Source organism: Galleria mellonella, unplaced genomic scaffold (genome assembly GCF_026898425.1).
Source record: "Galleria mellonella isolate WM207_F2 unplaced genomic scaffold, CSIRO_AGI_GalMel_v1 utg63, whole genome shotgun sequence".
NCBI lineage: Eukaryota > Metazoa > Arthropoda > Insecta > Lepidoptera > Pyralidae > Galleria > Galleria mellonella.
This window is the reverse complement of record NW_026442130.1, coordinates 8,991,972-9,012,901: the sequence shown is the minus strand read 5'-3', so window position 1 is coordinate 9,012,901 and position 20,930 is coordinate 8,991,972. Positions and strand designations below refer to the sequence as shown.

Here is a 20,930-nt window from a genome sequence, read left to right as displayed (position 1 = left end):
AATATAATAAAATATATATTTTATAATAAACAAATAAACTAAAAGATGACAAAATAAGAGAGAGTTCAAAAAAAGAGTCACAAAATTCCAATGAGGTGAAATAGGTAGATGACAGATAGTGACATTTCCTCCATTTTAGAGAAATTAAAGAAACACGAACGTAAGCATCGATATACTCGTACCTATATCTCGTCAATAATTGACAAATGCATCTGATCGCTCCATTAGGATAGTTAAGAGCATATTTTTATAGGTATACTAAGTTCGTGGCGAAAACTATCTTTGTCTACAAGACACACCGGGTTCAACAACTCATTTTTCTTGGCGAGAGCGGTAGACAAATTGGGAGGTTTCCATTTATAGCGATATTACGACAAGACAAATCAATGCAAAGTACTCGCATTTCAATTAGCAGGTGCAATCTATTTGGCTATAGTTGAGTAGTCGATAGAGACGGAAATCCGATATCTCATCTAAATTACCTAGTTAATTAATACTCGTATTTATAAGCTCACTACATTAAGCTTCAAATGTAACAGACAGATTGTTAAAAAAACATTCAGTCACAACTAGCAATACTCTCCGTGTCCAATTATGTCCATAAATTTTGGTATGATCCCACAGAAGGCATTTTACTATTTTTGTTTAGTAAAAGGTTTTGTTACATTTTTATTATCTATTATACATTTTTAAAAATGTCCATTAATTACCACGACAATAAAACTCTTAAATTGAAAAGCAGAATAAATTAAATTGACATTTAACACTAAATCTTAACGCCAAGTCCTTTACGGAATTAGCAGAAAAAATATTATAAATTATTCAAAGAATACGCTCAAAACAGTCAATTACGGTACGAATGCTGTTAGTATCAGAGTAATTTGTTTACCCAATCAAAAATATAATTCGGCCATACAATTAACCGAACGAAACTCTGAGTTCCGGCGGTCGCATACCGCATAGTGCGGTCCTTTTGTGCAACTGCATACGTTGGGCAATGCCAGTTATTATGTTCTACTTGCTGCTAACCAATACAGCTGTAAATGAATCAACCCTTTGTTCTGCACCGTTAATTCTCCATAATAAGCAAGAATTTCCAAAATGTAGATCAATGTATGTAATTGATATGTAGTGACTTTAATTATTTGACATTCTACTTTTTTAAAGGAAACATGGAATTTCGAAAAAAAAATTGTTTATTGTGTGACGAAAAAATAAATATGTGTATTGACATGAAATAAATAGTAAGTTCTATCATAAAACTATGTGGTAAAATTATATAGGACTAATACAACTTTCCTATATCGTGTTGATTGCGGAAAAAAATACCCAAATCAGTTTACAGCTGGCGGAAGTTAATGAAAAAAAATTAAGCAATTCCTTCTTCAATATCGCTTGAAAAATCATTATGTTCCAAACAACAAAAATATGTTTTCAACAACTTACCACGTACCAACGCAACATGAACTATATCACAACTATTAGTAGTATTTATTCTACGTCACAATTATTAGTAATTTGTGAAAATATTAGGTTCTTACATATAAAATTAGCGTTTTGTCGTTTGATCTGAAATATCTCCTCTTGGGTTAAGAATTTCAAATTCAAATTTATAAATTCATTTGGCTGGTACATTTGAGTTTTGAAAACAGTCAATCATTTATTTTTTCCTCATATTTTTTTCTTTTGCGTCGCTTATTACCGCACAATGGAAAACATGAAATATCGGTATATTTACGAGTACGAGTTCTACCGAGGCACCAGTCCTGCAGAAACAGCTCAAAGGATTAATAATGTGTACGGCGCTGGTGTCGCAAAAGAAAGCACGGATTTTCATCTGGAAATTTCGACCATCAGAACCAACTCCGTGGACGACCGGAGACCAAAGTGAAAAATGAAGAATTAAAGGCTATTCTAGAAGCGGATCCATCACAAAGCAAAGATAGCTGCAGGCTTCGGGGTAAGTGATAAAACTGTATTAATCTACTTTAAGCAAATCGGGAAAGTAAAAAAAACTTGAACGATGGATACCTCATGAATTGAGCAAATCGAACTTGCAAACGCGTCGACTGCTGTGTTACTTTGCTCAACCGACACAATAATGAAGGGATTTTAAATCTAATCATTACTTATGATGAAAAGTGGATACTATATGATAATCGGAAGCGCTCGTCGCAATGGCTGAACTCTGGAGACTCAGCCAAATCCTGTCCTAAACGAAAATTGACTCAGAGAAAGTTATTGGTGAGTGTCGTGGTGGACTAGCGCCGGTGTCGTTCATTACAGTTTTCTAAAATCTGGCCAAACGATTACGGCAGATATCTATTGTCAACAAATGCAAACCATAAAGGAAGAACTAGCTGCTAAACAACCGAGATTGGTCAATCCCTCTGAACCATTGCTGCTTCACGACAACGCAAGACCCACACACCACACAACAAACAACCACTAACTTAGATGAGCTATAATTGGAATGTCTGCGACATCCACCGTACTACCCGGATCTTGCTCCAACAGATTACCATTTTTTTCGGAATTTGGACTTCTTACAATGAAAAAAACTCAACTCCGATGCGGCAGTCCAAACCACCTTTAAAGAGTTTATTGATTCTCGCCCCCATGTTTTTTTTAGTAAAGGGATCAATGAACTACCTATGAGATGGCAAAAGTGCATAGTTAACAACGGTGCATACTTTAATTAAATATATTTTCAAAAAAAAATCACTTTATATTGCTCCAGTACAAAACGCCAATTTCATATGTAAAAACCGAATATTAAAATCATACAAGATGCCTATATTTTATTCATATGTAACAAGCTGATAAAATTCTCAACATAAAGAACAAAATACACCGTTTTAATAAATAGGTATATATAGACTTCACAGAAAGATCCTCTGAACTACTTAAAGCTTAATAACGTTTCTGAAATATATTTTATTCGTTAAAATTGAGCTATCATTTTATATCTTTACTACATTTCTTTTCAACTATTTTCAAAAAACATATAGGACTCAGTTCAAAGACAAGCTATGAGAATTGTCGACGACCCCAAACTCACACGCGGTATCGAGCCCTTATGTATAAAATGTCTAAATAATTCCAACAGTCATCTTTTATCATTGCACCGCTCGCCATCGACAGGACATTCATCCTCACATGCTAGAACCTCAATAGTGCCCGTACAGTACGGTTTCAGAGGGGTGCCCCCCCCCCCCCGTGAACGCTCAGGCTATGTGAAATGAGCTCCCTGCCGAGGTTTTCACTAGAAACTATATTATTTATAGGGTTATTCAAAAAGACTAAGGTTTCTTTAGTGTCGGCAACAAACACATGACATCTCTGGTGTTGCAGACGGTCCATAGGCAATATTGGCAGCTTCAATCGTTACAAAATTAACAAAAAACCAACAGGAGATTTAACCCAATAAATTGCAAAAAAAATCATAAAGATGAACAAAGAACTTGTTTCTTTTGCCCATCACAAATAAGTGTGTCTATCAAATACAAAAAAAAACGTGACTAGAAAAATTTGAATTCATTTTTTTACTAGAATAAGGTTCACTTTCAACCACCTTTCCTAGGAACCAACCTAGGAAGAGGTTCCCAATTAGGTTATATTTTTTTTAATATTTGTTACCCCCATAACTCCGCCATTTATAAACCAATTTGGAAAATTATCTTTTAAAAAGGAAGAAAGGATATATTTTTAGATTGTTTCCATAGAAATTTTATCAACTTTGTTTCAGTAATTTAATTGACTCGAACTTTTAGTATATATATATATAGACATGCAAATATATTAAATAAAAAAAACTAAATTTATCAATTTTTTTCCAGTTTTTTTAAAAACTAAGGGTAACATCACAACACATTTATTTAGTCACTCTTTAGTTAATATTTATTAACAAGTCCGACATCGCATTGCTCTTACAGTTACAGACGCTAGAGTGATTTATTTTGTAAGTGTAAAAAAAGATTTTTATTTTTCTTTTTAAGACTCAAGCATAAACTGATATAGAAATAAAATCGCTTGTCACTCTAGGCCCTCTTATAAGTACGGGTCGCGTCCCTCAATACGACGGCAGGTGAGATTATTTCTACTTTATTGTTGGTAAACACAACAAAGTTCCTAGATCCTTTGCGTGTTTGTATCATACGCAGCTGTTAGCGGATTATTCGACCATTGTTGTATCGCATTCAATCGTTTTCAATGCGACACAGGAGTGATCTATCACAGAACTATCTCTAGGCAGTCTTTGTAAAACGACATAGACCTGTACGCAGATGTATCAGGCAATGCAGAAACATAAGGCGTTTTCCAATATAGATTTACATATTAATGTACAATTGTATATATGAGCAATATAACCATTATAACTATAAGTATTATTTAATAATATAGTACCAGTACTTTGGGTAAATCAAATAAATAAAATTTTACAATTTCTTATTGGCAAATACTTTTAACATAAGATATATCGTTAACTACATTTGCCTTCTTTAAAGCTTTTTTAGAGCTTTTTTAGTGGTCGTGTGATCCCGGCATAGAAAAGCCACCACTTTCTTTCTTGTGAGTGTCATAAGAGGCGAGTAAAGAAACTTAATGGTAGAGGGATGGACAGTAGCGTTCCTCTTAAAACATTTCTATAAGCAGCGGACAGTTAACGACTAAAATTATGAAATAATGATTGCACATAAAAAGTATACAATTATAGGCTACAGTAATTCAAAATTTGTTATACCGCCAGTACACTAAACTCTCTATCATTCAGCTGTCTTCCGTTCAAGTGTAATTGCGAAGAAAACATTAATATATTTTTTAACTTGCACTTTTATAACATCAGTAATATTAGAAAATTAATTGTATTGCCATGCCAGTCACTACTACTGGTAAATTTCATTGTAATATAATTTAGTGACACTACATTAAGCGATATTAAATGTAATAATCACGCTATATAATATATATGTATATTTTCAAACCAAAATCCCATACAGGTTAGAAAATCAGGTTAGAAACAACCGAGGCACCTATCTATCCTTATATCTTTTGCTTCAATCACTTTCATATCTCATCTCATACATGCATTACACTACATAACAGATGTATAACTACACATTGCCTACAGTATAAATTCACACTACAACCATTCAGATATACAACGTAAATCGGCTCGGACCTAATCAACAATCACAACGTGAGATTACGCGGAATTTTCCGGCCCTTTAGCTGTTTGGACGTTAGGTGGGTACATTTTTGAGCCATCTCCAAATAGGTAAGGATGAGTCGTCATAGAGACCAACTGGATCCATTGAACAGATTTACCCTTATCCGATATTGTGAGTTGAATAGTTTATTCTACAAACTCAAGAGCCCCTTTAGATATAAATCTTATTTTATTTATAGGGTTCCTTTCAAATGCGTATAATAAGAATTGTAACAGAAAATTTAGTCTTGATCAATTCTATGATCCGCCAACTCAAATACAGTGGTATACTAGATATAATACCTTGTTCAGGTGCAATTTTGGTAACAATATGGTTTTTACTAATATAAATTGTCAATAAATTAGTGAAATTTATGTATAAAAATACAAAATCGATTTCAGTAGAGCATGTGACAAAGGAATAAATAGAATTAGTGACCTTCTTCTTTCTAAATAATTTTAAAATTAATTTATGAGCTCCAGTTACTTTTACACAGAGAAAATTTTTATACAGAATTAATAACAATAGGCATGCCGAATAGAAACCCACTAATAGTTTTATTTTATGACAAAAGAGGCAAACGAGAAAGTGACTACCGCCGCCCAAGAGCACACTAAAGGCATTGCAGGTGTGCTGCCGGCCTTTTAATTCCATTCACGAAATTGTACTACGGAACCATACCAACCAACCATACCAAGGAACATATTTGAAGATTCAAAGTAATTTTTGAACATTTCAAACCAGCCACATTGTGATGTTTGTGGGTACATCACTAATATGTAATATAATTGTAATTGTGTACCTACTTGTACAATGAGGATTGTTAGTCTGTTGCCGACATTAAAAACGTATAGCGTGTTAAACTGTATATATTTAAACAATATCCCTAAATAATATACACATACTAACATGAATAATTTAATATTTATAAACTACTCATATTTTCATATTTCGACTTCATATTGAACATTTCTACATTTTAATTTTAATGAAACTTATATTGTAAAAAGAGTTGTATCAAGACGCGTAAATACAAGTAGGTAATCCAGCATACCGCGAACGAATTTAATTTTTTTTATTTCAACGAAATAGAAATTGGAAAAAATTGAAAGCAATCATCGTATTGAAATACTAAGCCAAGTGGCGCAAAGAGCAAACAGAACAAGAAACAAATTATCTCTATCTGGCTAATTGTCGACGGATCAAAGAGAGAGGGAGAGCGCGCTAGACAAATCCCAACCATTGTATTTTCATATATTTTATTTTTTTTATTTTTGAGCAGCAACGAAGGCGGGGTGATGCCGCGGGCTCTATTCGCAATTATTGTTATTACAAAGAGATTGCCGCTGAGCCGGCTCACGACTCGAGATTTTTACTGAATTCATTTCGACAGCACATAATTGCACTGTTTATGTCCGCTCCTTACAAAAAAATCTAAGAAATGGTTTCTCGCAACATTACGCGTTAATATAACGCCAATTTTACTTTTAAAAGGGTCTGTTTCACAGGTTTATAATAACACCAACATGACAGCTGTAACAGCTTCTTACGAGAGCTTAACAGGAAAATTTTCGGAGATCTTTTAAGAAAAGGAGACACATTCTTCACAGGTAACAACTCGCGCGTATACCAAAATGGTATTATAAGTGGCGTTAATCCATGGCTAATAGATCAACAGCTCATTTACAGTCAATAAAGGACCCACTTGATAGGATGTCACGGATGCCTATAAATACTCATGCATTGCCACAGAGTCTAATTAATGTCTTGTATCAAAGATTATATTGTTTTTTCTATCCTTTAGACGAAAGTATATAAGAAGACTTACAGAAAACTTCTACATTATATACACAATAACTGATGACCTCTTAATAAAATGACAGATCTGGCGTACACTTCACATATCCATTACCAGAACCAATAGATATTATTTCCTTAAAAACTTTAAACGGTATATTAAGAATGAAAAAAATTATCTACTCAATATGAAATAATGCACCTACAAATGAATATTTGTATATAATTAATGTATTTCATTTTTATTTATATAGATTACATAGACATTGTAGATTTGAACAGTAGCCTATGAAACAAGCCCTTAGAGGATTTTAATTTTCATATATTTATCATTTTTCCGAGAACTCGTTATAGTTGTGTGAAGGTGATTATGTTTACAAGGATACTACACGTATTTCAATATCACTCATATTTTGCCCTCAAGCAGCTTCTCGCATAGTGAGTTTCAGTTTGAAGGATGCACTCGCATCTTATGTTGCCAGCATTCATAGGCTGTTCTGTGGTCGCTTTTTATTATCAGGCAAGTTAACTATCATCGCAATATATTATATTATGAAACCGTTAAATCAAAATTAAGTCAATCTTCAAATGCCACAATAATTCTTTTCCACAAACTATAGAATAGAATAAACTACACTTTATAATAATTATACTCACCTATAAATACGAAGATCTGATGATGAGCATACCGCAAGAGCATCGATATGGAAACAGTCTGAAAAAGAAATAAGCAATCAATACAATTTAATTAAATTGTTATTTACAAAATAAACAATGTATCTGAAATTCTGAATTACGTATTATTGTATTCGAAACATGTTAAAAAAAGACTGAGTAACTCCTGAAAATATTTTCAATAAAAACAGCAGAAATACATATCTAATCACAGACAACGCGGATAAATATTTGTTAAGGCCACAACAACCTTAATCGAGCTATAGTAGATCTAAAATTGAAAATTCCAGCACTCTGAGCGTATACATTACAATTACTACATACAGGAACATTTAGAAGGGCAGGTCTGTTACTTAAATGGATTCAATCTGCACTAAGCGTTTCGTTAATGAAATTCAATCGCGGCAAGGCGGCGCGGGGAGCAAATGATGTGGCGAAAAGATTGATAGCCGACTAGCAGGGACGCCGGCCCAGCCACCACCTACATGTAACTATGCCGAATGTTTAGTTTTCGTTTGAGATCAAATACGTTAAGTCATGCTTCGGTTGCGAAAAGAAATAGTTTATTCTAATACTAATATTATTAAACACTGCAAGTGAAGTCTAAAGTAGAAATAAAATTGATAGTGTAATGGCGTGTTCGGAAATTAAAGAAAGAGTAAAATCTAAATGGCCTATGTTTATTAACAAACAATTTTCTATATTTACTATCATCATCGTCATCTTCTTACCCCCATATATTATAACTATTTATTTTATAACCTATTTTTTTATATATACTTTGCCTCTTCTATTATTTATTAACAGTAAAAATCTAAATTAAGCTATGCTATATTTTTCTAAAAAAAATAATATCATGCCAACAAAAGGCGACATTCTAATACCGCTTGATCGAGTCACATTTTAATTTGAATGCAATGAACAGGGCATTTTAGCGCGTATTGCATGAAGCAGTTTATGTGCCTTATATTACATCCGTGTCTAATGGAACTGCTATATGAAGAAACGTGATTAAAATATTACGTAGAGGTTATAATTTTTTTTATTTTACTCGTTATAAACCTTCTTGGTGTGTCTTTTTGCATTAATAAAATAAATTAATTACTTTTTTTTATAATCAAGAAAAAGAAATGCCAAATCATAGTCCTCAAGTAATTTACTAACAATAGATTTTTTATTTATAGACATTACTTATATACATGTACAGAAACACAAATAAACTTTTCTCAATAAAAGTGGGTCAACACACCACCTGTGATTCATCTGCTAAATGAATCACTGGCTCAACTCGACAATTTCTGTCGGACGAACGACTGCTACGTAAGTGCTACGCGACACGACACGGGTCGCCGAGGCGTACACACTGTCCGCGGCGCAATGGGCCGCACGTAATCCAGCCACCGGCAAGCTGTTAGTTTTTACGGTGGCCGTAAACTAAAGAGCGGCCGGCATATCGATCGTCCCATGCCGTTAATATTAAAAGGTATCACGCTATAGCCAGTGTGGTTATACTTTTTGTAGACCAAGTTATGTCACATCTTATAACGTGATCGTATATACGGCAAATAGAGATGAGCAAATGTGAATTATACATATAAATGACGAATGAACAGCTCACTATTTGGATCAAAAATAAACAAAAATTCCATATGGACCAATTTTTTTTTAAATAAGGTTACCATTTGGAATAAAAACATCGGTCCCGTGCTTTAACCCCTCTTATTAAGGTAATTTATGTTTGACACTCTATTAAAGCGTTTAAAAAGATTTTAATATAATATTAAGCCGAATCTCTTCAATAGACCTATGCACAAATATTGCCTATTCTCAAATTGGCGACATTATGTTATGCCAAAAGTGAATTTGACAGCATCTGTCACTTGTCTAAGAGATGCTTAGATTTTACTGAACTATGTGTTATTTTGCAGATGTCACATCACTAGTTATTTGATTAGATTTTTTTTAATGTTGGCAATGACACAAATGAAATAGGAGTCTATAAAAACTTTTTCTGAATTTCAACGATTATTTGAAAAATATTAGTCGATTTAGTCCAGCCAAACTCGAGTTTTATGATTAGCAATATATTTAACAATTCATTTTTAATTACACAGATTATTTACATATCTACAACCTATTCTCAAGCCTTAACGCTGTCTACACGTAGTAGGCGAATTCATAACTTATACCTACATATTATTCTAGATGTATAAACATTACAATTGAAATCTTGAATTTCAAATGTTTTATCTAGTTCAAAATTAGTAACAATCGTTATTCGAAAACAAAAACAATAGTGTTTGTCGGAATTCTCCATATATAGCGACTATTGTTGATAATATAATAATATACTAACACAATAACATATTAGCAGAAAATATATATGTACGTCTGTATACGTATATATATAAAGTATCGTAAGTAATATTGAAACCAACTGTCCACAAGTATTTTTATTGATTTTATTTATTTTTACCCAACTGTTGAAGTTTTTTTTCTAGTAACTTATTAAATTCGGATCTTTAAAAAATGTGCCGTAAAAGGTTAAATAAATTTTAATGAACGAGATATGATTAAATTCGTTGCAACTATGAGAGTGTGCTAAACTTTTGAAAAGCTGAGTGAACAGTGGGATTTTTATTTTATTATCACCTCTTGTCTATCTATATAAAATTAATAAATTGCCGGATGTATGTAAGCGTATCACTTCAGAATGGCTGCATTCACAAGTCTTATTGTTTTTTTTTTGTTGTGCTTGTAATTGTCAGGAAAAGATAATAGAAAATATTTGAAAATTCATACTAATACATCTCCATACAAAAAGTGAGTGAGTGAGAGGGAAGATGTGGTTTTTTCTTCATTATACATCAAGAGGAGTTAATATAGTCAAAACAATTCTAAGATCATTTTATCTTAATAAATATTTAATTATTATTGTAAATACATAACAGGTACAATATATCCACACGTTCTACCTGTAAACCGGGACAAAGCGAGAGCAAGCGGTTCAAGTGGCAGCTCTGCCTATCCAATGACACCATACCGCATGTAACTAGATAATACTGAAGATATATTAGGCAATATGCGCGCAGTTTGACAATTGATTAATGCAATTTCTCTGGCCTCTGACGGGCTATGGGATTAGTGTAGTGCCGTATATCGAGCAAAGCGGATCACGTCACTATCAATATTAATAACGTACCTTGGATGCTTATTGTATGGACGATAATTTGAATTTTAATTTGTGAATAAATATGTGTATGTGAAAATTTATTTACCATTTACAATAAACTATGTATACTGACGACGTCCAAATTCAATATTTCACTGTGCTAAAAACTTTATTCGGATTTATACAAACATTTAATAAAAACAGCCAAATTGATTCAGCTGTTCTCAAGTAGCGTCCCTACCAATGAACGGCGTTTTTTACTTTTATTTACACTGTTTTTTTATCCCCGACTTCGTCCACATGATTGGAATATGATGATTGGCTTGAATAAGAATTAACATATATCTATTAAAAATATATGTTAATTAACATATTAACATATATTTTTATCACAAATACTACGTAGACTAATTTTAATGACAATTGAGAGAGCCGTTAAAAGATGAAGATGTTATAAACAAACCCACTTTCGTATTAATAATTATATATTAATAATATTAGTAAGGATTATTACTACAAAGCCTAACTGCGGTTGCTAACCCGCCTGGTAGGGGGGAAGGGATTGTTAGCAATGGAGTTTGACAGCCCCATTGCTAGCAATATGCCACGTGGTTCCCACTGGAAACTATCGTAAACAATTCTCGTTGAATTCGTCACGATGGGCTAACTTACCTGTTTCATCCTCATCTATCATCCTTCACTGGTGCCCCGCCGGTGTATACCGATAGCGTGGGTGGAGTTACTATTTCATTATCACCTCTAAAAAAACCCGCCTGGCAAGCGTGGCAACTGATGGAGCGGCATGTAAATAGCCACTCTATGCGGGGACTTAACCGAACTTTTAGGAGTGTTTTTCTTTTGATGACAGGACAACAAATACCAACAATGGTACTTACTGGCCTGTAATCCAATCCAGCGTACTATAAAAAAATAGCACACACTGCAACTAAACTGATGAAGGCGACCGGCTACAGGATATGGAACCAGTTTCTTGTGAAAGAGGTAAACACCACACGCGGCAGTTTTCGAGTTCAATTATTTATATGACGATATCTTCATGAAATTCGCTTGGAGATACATTAAAAAATATATGGTTTCATTAAAAAAAGAGGGAGAATATAATTTAGTGCAGAACAGGATTTTTTTTTTCTTAATAATAACAAAAGACAGAATAAAAAAACAAAGAGATTCCTTTTTATTACTGGTCAATTATATTTCACGAAATTACTAGTAGCCAGTTATATTTGCAGTATACCAGTACGATACGCACCAAAGTACATGATCAGGGATGTCCGATATTACAATAGGTATCTGAAGCATATCAGACAAAAGAATATAAATTTGTGGAAGATAAACAGATAGAGAAGATAGCGGGTTCACAAGCAACTACGAACAAAACTTCCCAAGTGGGAGGGGGCTTTGTTCAGCAGTGGACAGTTAATGATTATTACATTATTATTATTACATTATTATTGACGTTAATGATTATTATAACATACAAAAACGAAACCATTTACAACAAAAACTGTTTGCCAACTTCCAACATCCGAATCGTTAAAACACGATAACGCAACAAACAGTATTTAGCTAAGAACAACGCAACACCACGCTACAGTCTGGGTGCGCGCAGAGGTGGAATTTGGAACCGTAATAAAGTTTGAAAGGGCTGTAAAAGAGCAATAACTGTAACTCTGGGAGTCCTGATTTTAGTGGCAATGGGGACCGCGCCTTGCGCGATACCTATTAATTGATCAGTATACACTTTAGGTAACATACTATGTAAGCTAATGCACTACAATGACATTTTGTTATGACTATTTAAAATTTATGCTTAATACAGATAGTCTACGGGGTTTCCCCACGTGGAACATGTTTTCAGGTGAATCGTTAAAAATTTTTAACTTCCGACACAAAAAGATAAGTGTAAGAGAATTGAAGCCTATGACAGTGTAATTGTCTTTAATATATAAGTTTAGATGGGTTTATTATTAATCAATTATTTTAATTGAAGGTTGGTTCAATTGACGAACATTTCGAAATTAGTTACTACCACAAACATAAGAGAGATAATCTTTATTGTAAATGATTATACTTCTCAGAAACAGTAATTATAAGAACGTGAAGACATATAATTATACGAAGTAGAAACTAAACAGAGAAAACAATGGACGGCCTTATCGCTAAAAGTGATCTCTTTCAGGCAACCTTTGAATGGGGGGAGGGTAATTAATTTGCATTATTAACAACATACAAATAATAACAAACATACACGGTAAAAATAGATGAAAGAACGCATGTACAAAAAAATCAAAATATATAAAACACGTAATATTTTTTTCTTTCATGCGTGTACCATAGTAACACAAAATGGTCACAAATCAGTTTATTGTTTTACCCTCAAAAGAGTAAAACACTGATATTTTGTTGTGGCCAAATAATAGCTAGCCATAGACAGAGCAATTACCTATTTCAAAGCTACTAAATATTATTAAATCATATCGTAATCCATGGTTGGGATGGAACTTTAGTTTGTGTCAGGTAATGTTACGGTGGTGAAAATCAGCAACAGGTACCAATCCAAACAATTTCTCAGGGCAATCCCTATGATATATTCGATAAAAGATGCATAGAAATGTAATATATCTACGTAGTTTCAGTAAGTCAATTCAGATAGTAAAGTGCTTATCATCATTAATGCCGCCCGACTTTGAATACTGTCCAACGAAAGGAGCTGGTATGGTGCTCCTGCCCATCCGTGAGAACAGTATTCCATATGTGGTCGGACTTGAACTTTATACAATTGCAAGCGGTGTTCCGGCGTGAAATGCCGTATAACTCTATTAAGCATTCCTAACTTTTTGGAGACCATCTTATCCTTTTCCTCCAGATGTATCGAAATCCGTACTTGCGATTACAGATCAGCTAGTGCTTTTCTAGATACCGGAGCAGTTGGTGGTTAACCTTCAAGGATAAGAAAATGTTAGCTATAGACCTATAGTTAGCTAGAACGGAACGATCTCTTTTCAGGGATCGGATGTACCCAAGCACTCTTCCAGAACTTTAGGACTATACCTGATGAGTAACAAAGCCGAAAAAGACGCGTAAGAACCAGGGCCAACTCTGAGGCGCATATCCTAAACACAATTGGAGGAATACCATCGGGCCACTCGACTTGTGGATTTCAAAACAGAAAAGTTTTCTACGCACTGACTTTTGCGTGAATTAAAATGTTAAAGCTCTGAAGTCAATTAGTTTTATTACATTTGATCTAGAATAAAAAATGGGCATGTAAAGTGCAGTGTATAGTTGCGGAAATTATTGAAATCTATACTCGTATCTATTTTACACCAGTCTATTAGTGAAACTCTATTATAAAGTGATCTTATTCAAGTTTTTTTAAATATTCGAAAAAAATAATACCCTGTCGAAGAGCATAGGAAGACACTACTATTTTCATTTTTTATACCAATATATTTAATTTTCTTTTTACTGTGAACTAGAACAACAAACAAGTAAAACTCCATTGCTTTATATAGCAAATGATTCTTAATAAAACTTCCAAACTTATTGAAAAGAAGATCTATCTAATAATATCTTTCGAAAACCTATTGACAACTTTTCTAAATCATATTTCGATTCGATCTTCTAAGCTTATTAGCAAAGCTATTTTAAGAACATAGTAACATAACACTTATAAACGCAAAAAAAATCTCAATACGAATATAGATATCTAGCTAAACGATTGAAAACAAAACTTCTATTTTTTTTACATTTGCATGTCTACAAAGCCGAATATGGTGTGTCCAATATTATAATGTTATTACCTATCATAAGATCATAAATAAAAATAATAAATTATTAATCTTATTGTTATTATTACGTGTACGTCATTCAAAATAAAAATTATGATTGTTATTCGTAGTGAGTTAATTATGACCTAGCCTTATTAATAATGAATAAGAAAATTTGAAGAAGGCAAACAACAAAAAGTAAACAAGGCACTTGAAAATTTTGTAAAGATTGTTACTACATTATTTAATATATAGTCTTATAAGACCAATAACATGGTATTAAATAGATACGTTTATTTATAATACTCGTACTTTGTGATCTAGTCCGCCTTATGAAATTGTAGCTTATTAACGCCTGCAAAATCAGGATTTCCTTATGTATATTATGAACTGAAGGTAAATAGAAGTTTAAACAGAAATTAAATCATTTCCCAATTATTGCAATTCTCAAATACATAAAATATATAAAAGTGCCCTCTGTTATAGGTAGGAGAAACCTCGTGATAGGTAGGAGGCGTTTAGTAAAATAAATAAATCTTCTAACCGTGTACTCGATGAAAGCATTCTTATATGTTCCGCTACTACATGCAAGATGGCGCTTTGACTTATCTACTGGTATAAATTACGACAAATACATAAATATATATATATCTATGATTAAGTCTATCATAAACAACTATAAATTCAGCACTATTTATTACATATTATTAAAAACAAATACAGAGCAGTGTTTTTCAATCTTTTTCATGACGCGATCCCCTTATTGTGTAAAAATATTTTGCGACCCCCTACCCTCCATGGTTTCGAATGTGTATGAATTTTATTATAGTACAATTATGGAATCCGTTACAGTTAGGTATCGATAAAATACAATAAATAATAAAGCATCTAAAACAGATATGTAATCGATATCTGTTATAGATACTTCATTATGTATTATTGATTAATTGATGTATTTACGGAACTGTTGATTTTTCGCTGCTTCGCGATCTCTCGCGACCCCCTTGTAAAGGTTCGGAGACCCCCCAAGGGGTCACAACCTACACTTTGAAAAACACTGATATAGAAAATCCCTTTATAAATGACCAAACGGAAAATAAAATACCTAAATTTCAATAGATGACTTATTATAATAGAAACCCGTAATAACATAACAGAATATTCATTATGACTTTTACATGTAGTATTATATTATCTGTACCTTTAATATGCAATTTGGTGTCGTTCTAAGTTTACTAATGAATGAAAAAAAAATGAAGTGAATAAAAATATTTCTTTCTTTCTTTCGTAATTTTTTGTGAAACCGGAACAATCATATAAATAGACATATAAAAATTTATATATTTGGGCATATTTGGATACATAACGTTATCAGTTCATTATAGTATAAATAATCATAGTTAGATATAGTATAAGACTCGTATGTGTATTGCGGGCTTTAAACCATATGGGCATGAATGCAAAGATGTGATTTCAGAAATATACACAAATACTAGTTTCTAATTTAAGATTTTTGTGGCAAAACTACTTATTTTGATTTAAAACGTAAACTACTGGGCTGATTTTGATAAAAAAAATTATGAGACCAATTTAAAACTTATTATATACGTTCAGATAAAAAAAATGTTACAAATCAGTTTGTGAATAACGGAGTTCTAGGGTTTGTTACCCTAGAACTGCGAACAAAAAATAATACAACCTAATTAAGAGCTTCCTCCTTTTTAAACATCAGTTAAAAATATTAATCTTAATATTATGCATTCTACATAATAAAAAGAATACTTTTCAACCGACTTCAAAAAGAATACTTTCAATTTGGTTAAATTTTTTTATGTTTATTAACAACTCATAACTTCATCAGTTTTAGATCAAATTCAAAATTTTTTTTTCATCTGAAAGGATATAACCATTTTGCCTTTTTACCTTTTTTTACATTTCATTATTAAAAATAAATATGAAATATGAAATAATGCTTCATCAACATTTACATTTGTGAAGACTGTAATTCCTGATGGTATAATGGACGCCTACTCTGAAGGCGTTAGTCGAAGTCTACGACCGATTATAATTATTCTCATAGTTTGCATTAAGGGTTACCTAAAAAGCACAAATTTAAAAGAAAAAATATTCATGCATTCTAAATTTCAATAAAACAAAAGAAATAGATTCATATTCATAACACTACTAAAGATATATATTACGAAACGTTAATGATTTTGTGGAAAGCATCTCTTATCTCATAGCAAAATTTACCTAATGAATGCCAACTGATTAATAATTAAAGTAAACATGAGATAAAGGAGGCAATAAACCTAATATATAAATATATTAGATGTACCTACTCTATATAAATAATATAACAATATACATATAACCCGTGGTTTCAGGCCATTGCCCTTGAGGTATTTAATTATTCACTACTTATCAGCAAATTTATCCATTTGGACCACGCATGTTCCCTCTAATAATATCTATTTCTTTATTAAATAACACGTGAAAAGTAAAATGGTTATATTCAAAGACAAATGAGCTAGTCATATCTCTAGTAAGAAATTAATAATAGTAAACAGAATACGTAAAGACATACGCTTTCAATATCATCAATACCAGAGGGAGACTTTGTACAAAAGTCGATTGCTTGGGTACCTCTGTCCCATTTGTGTTTCTAACGAGAAGCAGTTGTGTTTGCATGGTTTCGGTTTGAAGAGTGGGATATGGCGTGAATTTACAGGGTACAGAGGAATAACACCTGAGTCCTCAGGAATGGCAACGCATGGGGAGTAGCATGGGCGAAACAGTATACTCTGTTATGTCCATGGTACTGCTCATGTCTATAGGCGACGGTTACCACTTTCCATCAGGTACGCCGTCAGCTTGTTTGCCATTCTAAGTTGTATAAAAAAATACCGGCCTTGAGATGGGGCGCGGGGGTGAACCGGAGTTCAAAAGATGCGCTGAGATGTAAGAGAGATGCAATAGAATTTATAAAGTATTGCATTAAATACGACTTTGGAGTGAACACTATGGATTCTCGATGATTTTCTTCTTAGAGTTCCATACCTCCAAAGGAAAAACAGAACCCAAAGGATCACTTCGATATCCGTCAGTCCGTCTGTCTGTCTGTTAAGTCTCTTTTTCTTAGAATGCGTGGAGGTATCAAGTTTAAATTAATATCATATACTCAGGTCTGAAATCTCTTAAAGCAATGAAAAAATCAAGCTTATAAATCGAATCAAAAGATAAAGCCGTTTATGTTCCATTTATATCGCATATTTTGACATTCGTAATGGGAGTTCAAATCTATAGGGTAGTTCTCGTCGACTGAGAATCATGAAATTTGACAAGAAGTAATGTCATGTAGCACAAGTAAAAGAAAAAATCCGAAAACCGTAAATTTGTAATGATATGACAAAAAAATTAAACATAATTTTGTACAGAACCCTCACTGCGCGAGTCCGACTCGCACTTGAGCGGCTTTTTTGTCATCACCGGACAAAGAATCCACCAGGCACGGTAAACACTTTTTTCAGGGATACCACAATAAAAGGGGATGGAAATCATAGTCGGAGGACTAAAACTTACCCAAGATATCACTAGATACTCCTTTTCGTCCTACGGATGTCATTAATACAAGCCATGGGACCAAAGCACAACACACCAGTGGAAGAGAGGGAAAATATGAAATAAAATCCTAAACCAAATCAGCTAACCAGCATGGCAAGAATGATCTCTTATCCTTTTATATAGAGACCATTCCCAGTAGTGTCAACCAGTAGTCAACTTTTGAATGTTTAAAATAAAATCGATTACAAGATCACACGTTTCGTACAGAGCATTATTACAATACTAGTTTTATCCCACGATTTTACCTTCGTAAATTCAGTACAAAAATAAAGAATCTTGTGTTTATCTGGGACAATATTTACCTGTGTATCAAATTACATGCAAATTCAAAATGCCGTTTAGCCATTTAAGCGTGATAGCAGAGAGTCAAACGTCCAAAAATAAAAAACATCAGATTTATAATATTAATATAGTTACCTACAATCAATATATAAAAAGATGTTCATATTCATAACGATAGCATTTATGTAATATCGTTAGATTTCAAACTATTATATTATATTGTTTTTATACACAATTTTTATCAATAAATTATCCAAAATTCATAATTATGATAACGTAACATTGATCATTGTTATTCATTACTTTTCTGTCTTATCTTATTATTTATACTTATCTATCTGTATATTCATGCTATGTCATTATTTTGTCATTATACTGGCATTTATACAATACTAGTCAATGTCCGCTAATACGTCGCTGTTGATTTTTTTAATCGACTTTAAAAAGGATGATGTTCGACTGTTTACTTTTTAATATATATTTTATATGTATGTAAATACTTTTTTATTAACTCACGAGAACGTATTCAATATTATCTATCCGGGCATTGTCTATTTTCACGCATTTAGAACAGAGTACCAGCGCCCTCTATCTAATTTTATCCTATTTTATAATCCGTCTCATGCTTGTGTTCTGGTTCCCAAAACTCTTGATATTTGAAGTTCTCCCTCAAATATGGCTATTATCAAGTGAAATCAAGAAGTATACAATTTATCTTATCGTAATGAGGTCAAAAAAAAATATGCTCATGAATAGAATTTCTATTAAGGTAGCCAGAGGATATATATTATTACTGTTGCGATAGAAAATAATATTACATTTCGTCCACCATGTTACAACATTAGTATACATTTTATTAATTTCAGTTTGTTGATTTTTAAACGAAATAAGAATTATTTTCAAAGTCTCAATGTCATATTTAGCTAGAGACAGAACCTGATAAACAATTCCATAAGTTGATATTAGGACAAAACAAGAGTTGCTTTGGATAGATCAGCCTTGTAAATTCCTTAGCTTTCCTATCAAACTAATATTAAAAATGTGAAAATTTTCAAACACTTAATTTTCATATTTACTCGATCATGGGTAAACAGATGACCGGATTTAATGAAATTTGACACACCGACGATCTACATCGAGATTAAAACATGCATACTCTTCATTTTCATTCACGTGAGCAAAATGACCTCAATTTTTATTCTTAGAATCAAATCATTCCTCCAATTTTACATCAAGTCTTGTTAATAGACACAATTCAACTTACACTAAAGAAAACTGAGACCTGCAACACTATCCGTCAATAATCAGACTACGTAGTCTGACAGTTGATCAACCGCTGAGCAAGCTTCAGTTGAGCACAATGATAAAAGTTTTGAATGAGATTGAACATTTCCAAATATGCCAAACAGTATTTGATAATTATGAAAATGCGTTACTTTTACAATTTATATTGAAAAGTCTGCATTACTATCAGGTCCCCAAACTAAATCAGACCTGTATCTTGGGGACTAAGTTAAGAATACAACCACTGAAGAATAATTATTACTACTTATTTTTGGACCTACTATCACGGAATATATACAAATATCATAATTATAACACAAATGATATCTTATACATCAATTAACCTTTACTCTTGTTCATTCCTTAATAAAGGTATAAATAATGAAGTCATTATAAAGATAGACATTACTTTTCTATAACTTATTTACCTTGAAAAAAAAAACATTTTTCTTACTTTCTTTCAATGCGATAATAACTATTAACCTGGCTCCAATATAGTCCAATCTTACATTGTGAAAATTCCACTTTCATACTTTTATAAAACTAACTATAACAACAACACATGTGATATGTTTAAAACCGTATATTAAAAAAGGAATGAATCTTTTCAATTTTTAAAAATGACATTAAATATAGCTACCTAATATTGGCAGTGAATTAACTAATCGACGCATAGATTAAGGACAGTAACTGTAATCCTATGTATTAAAAAATGGGAGGAAGCTTTCAGAATCAGTGGGTGCAGGTTACTCAGAATTATTTCTTATAGCAGCAATCTATACGGTAGTTCTTTGCTAAGTAGTGAATAAAGGTTAAAATGATTTCGATGAGAATACAAAAAGGCAACCATGATTACTTGCTCTATGCTCGTAACCGCTCATTTTCATTTACAGTATAAACATAAAACTCTGTAATGTAATCAAAAGTGGGCATAGTACCTGCTATCAAATTATTTGCGCTAATTAGAATTACACATATCGTAAAAAAAGAAGATATACTTACAAAAACAAGCATTATAAAGAACGCTGCTATGTAGGAACTGCGCGCAGTCAACATCGATACAAAGCGATAATGCTCCCCGGTGATGACGTTCCT

At 32.5% G+C, this 20,930-nt stretch overlaps 1 protein-coding gene across 2 annotated transcripts in view; it reads right to left on the bottom strand.

Moving 5' to 3' along the window:
- The window catches only part of LOC113521586 (membralin), a 114,334-nt gene that overhangs the window by 88,564 nt on the left and 4,840 nt on the right, over positions 1–20,930 (bottom strand). For both annotated transcript variants that reach the window (XM_026907160.3, XM_026907161.3), the window contains exons 6-7: positions 20,838–20,928; positions 7,665–7,722 (exon numbers count right to left, since the gene is read on the bottom strand). In XM_026907160.3, the coding sequence (XP_026762961.1) occupies positions 7,665–7,722; positions 20,838–20,928 (149 nt within the window). The remainder of the gene's footprint in view (positions 1–7,664; positions 7,723–20,837; positions 20,929–20,930) is intronic.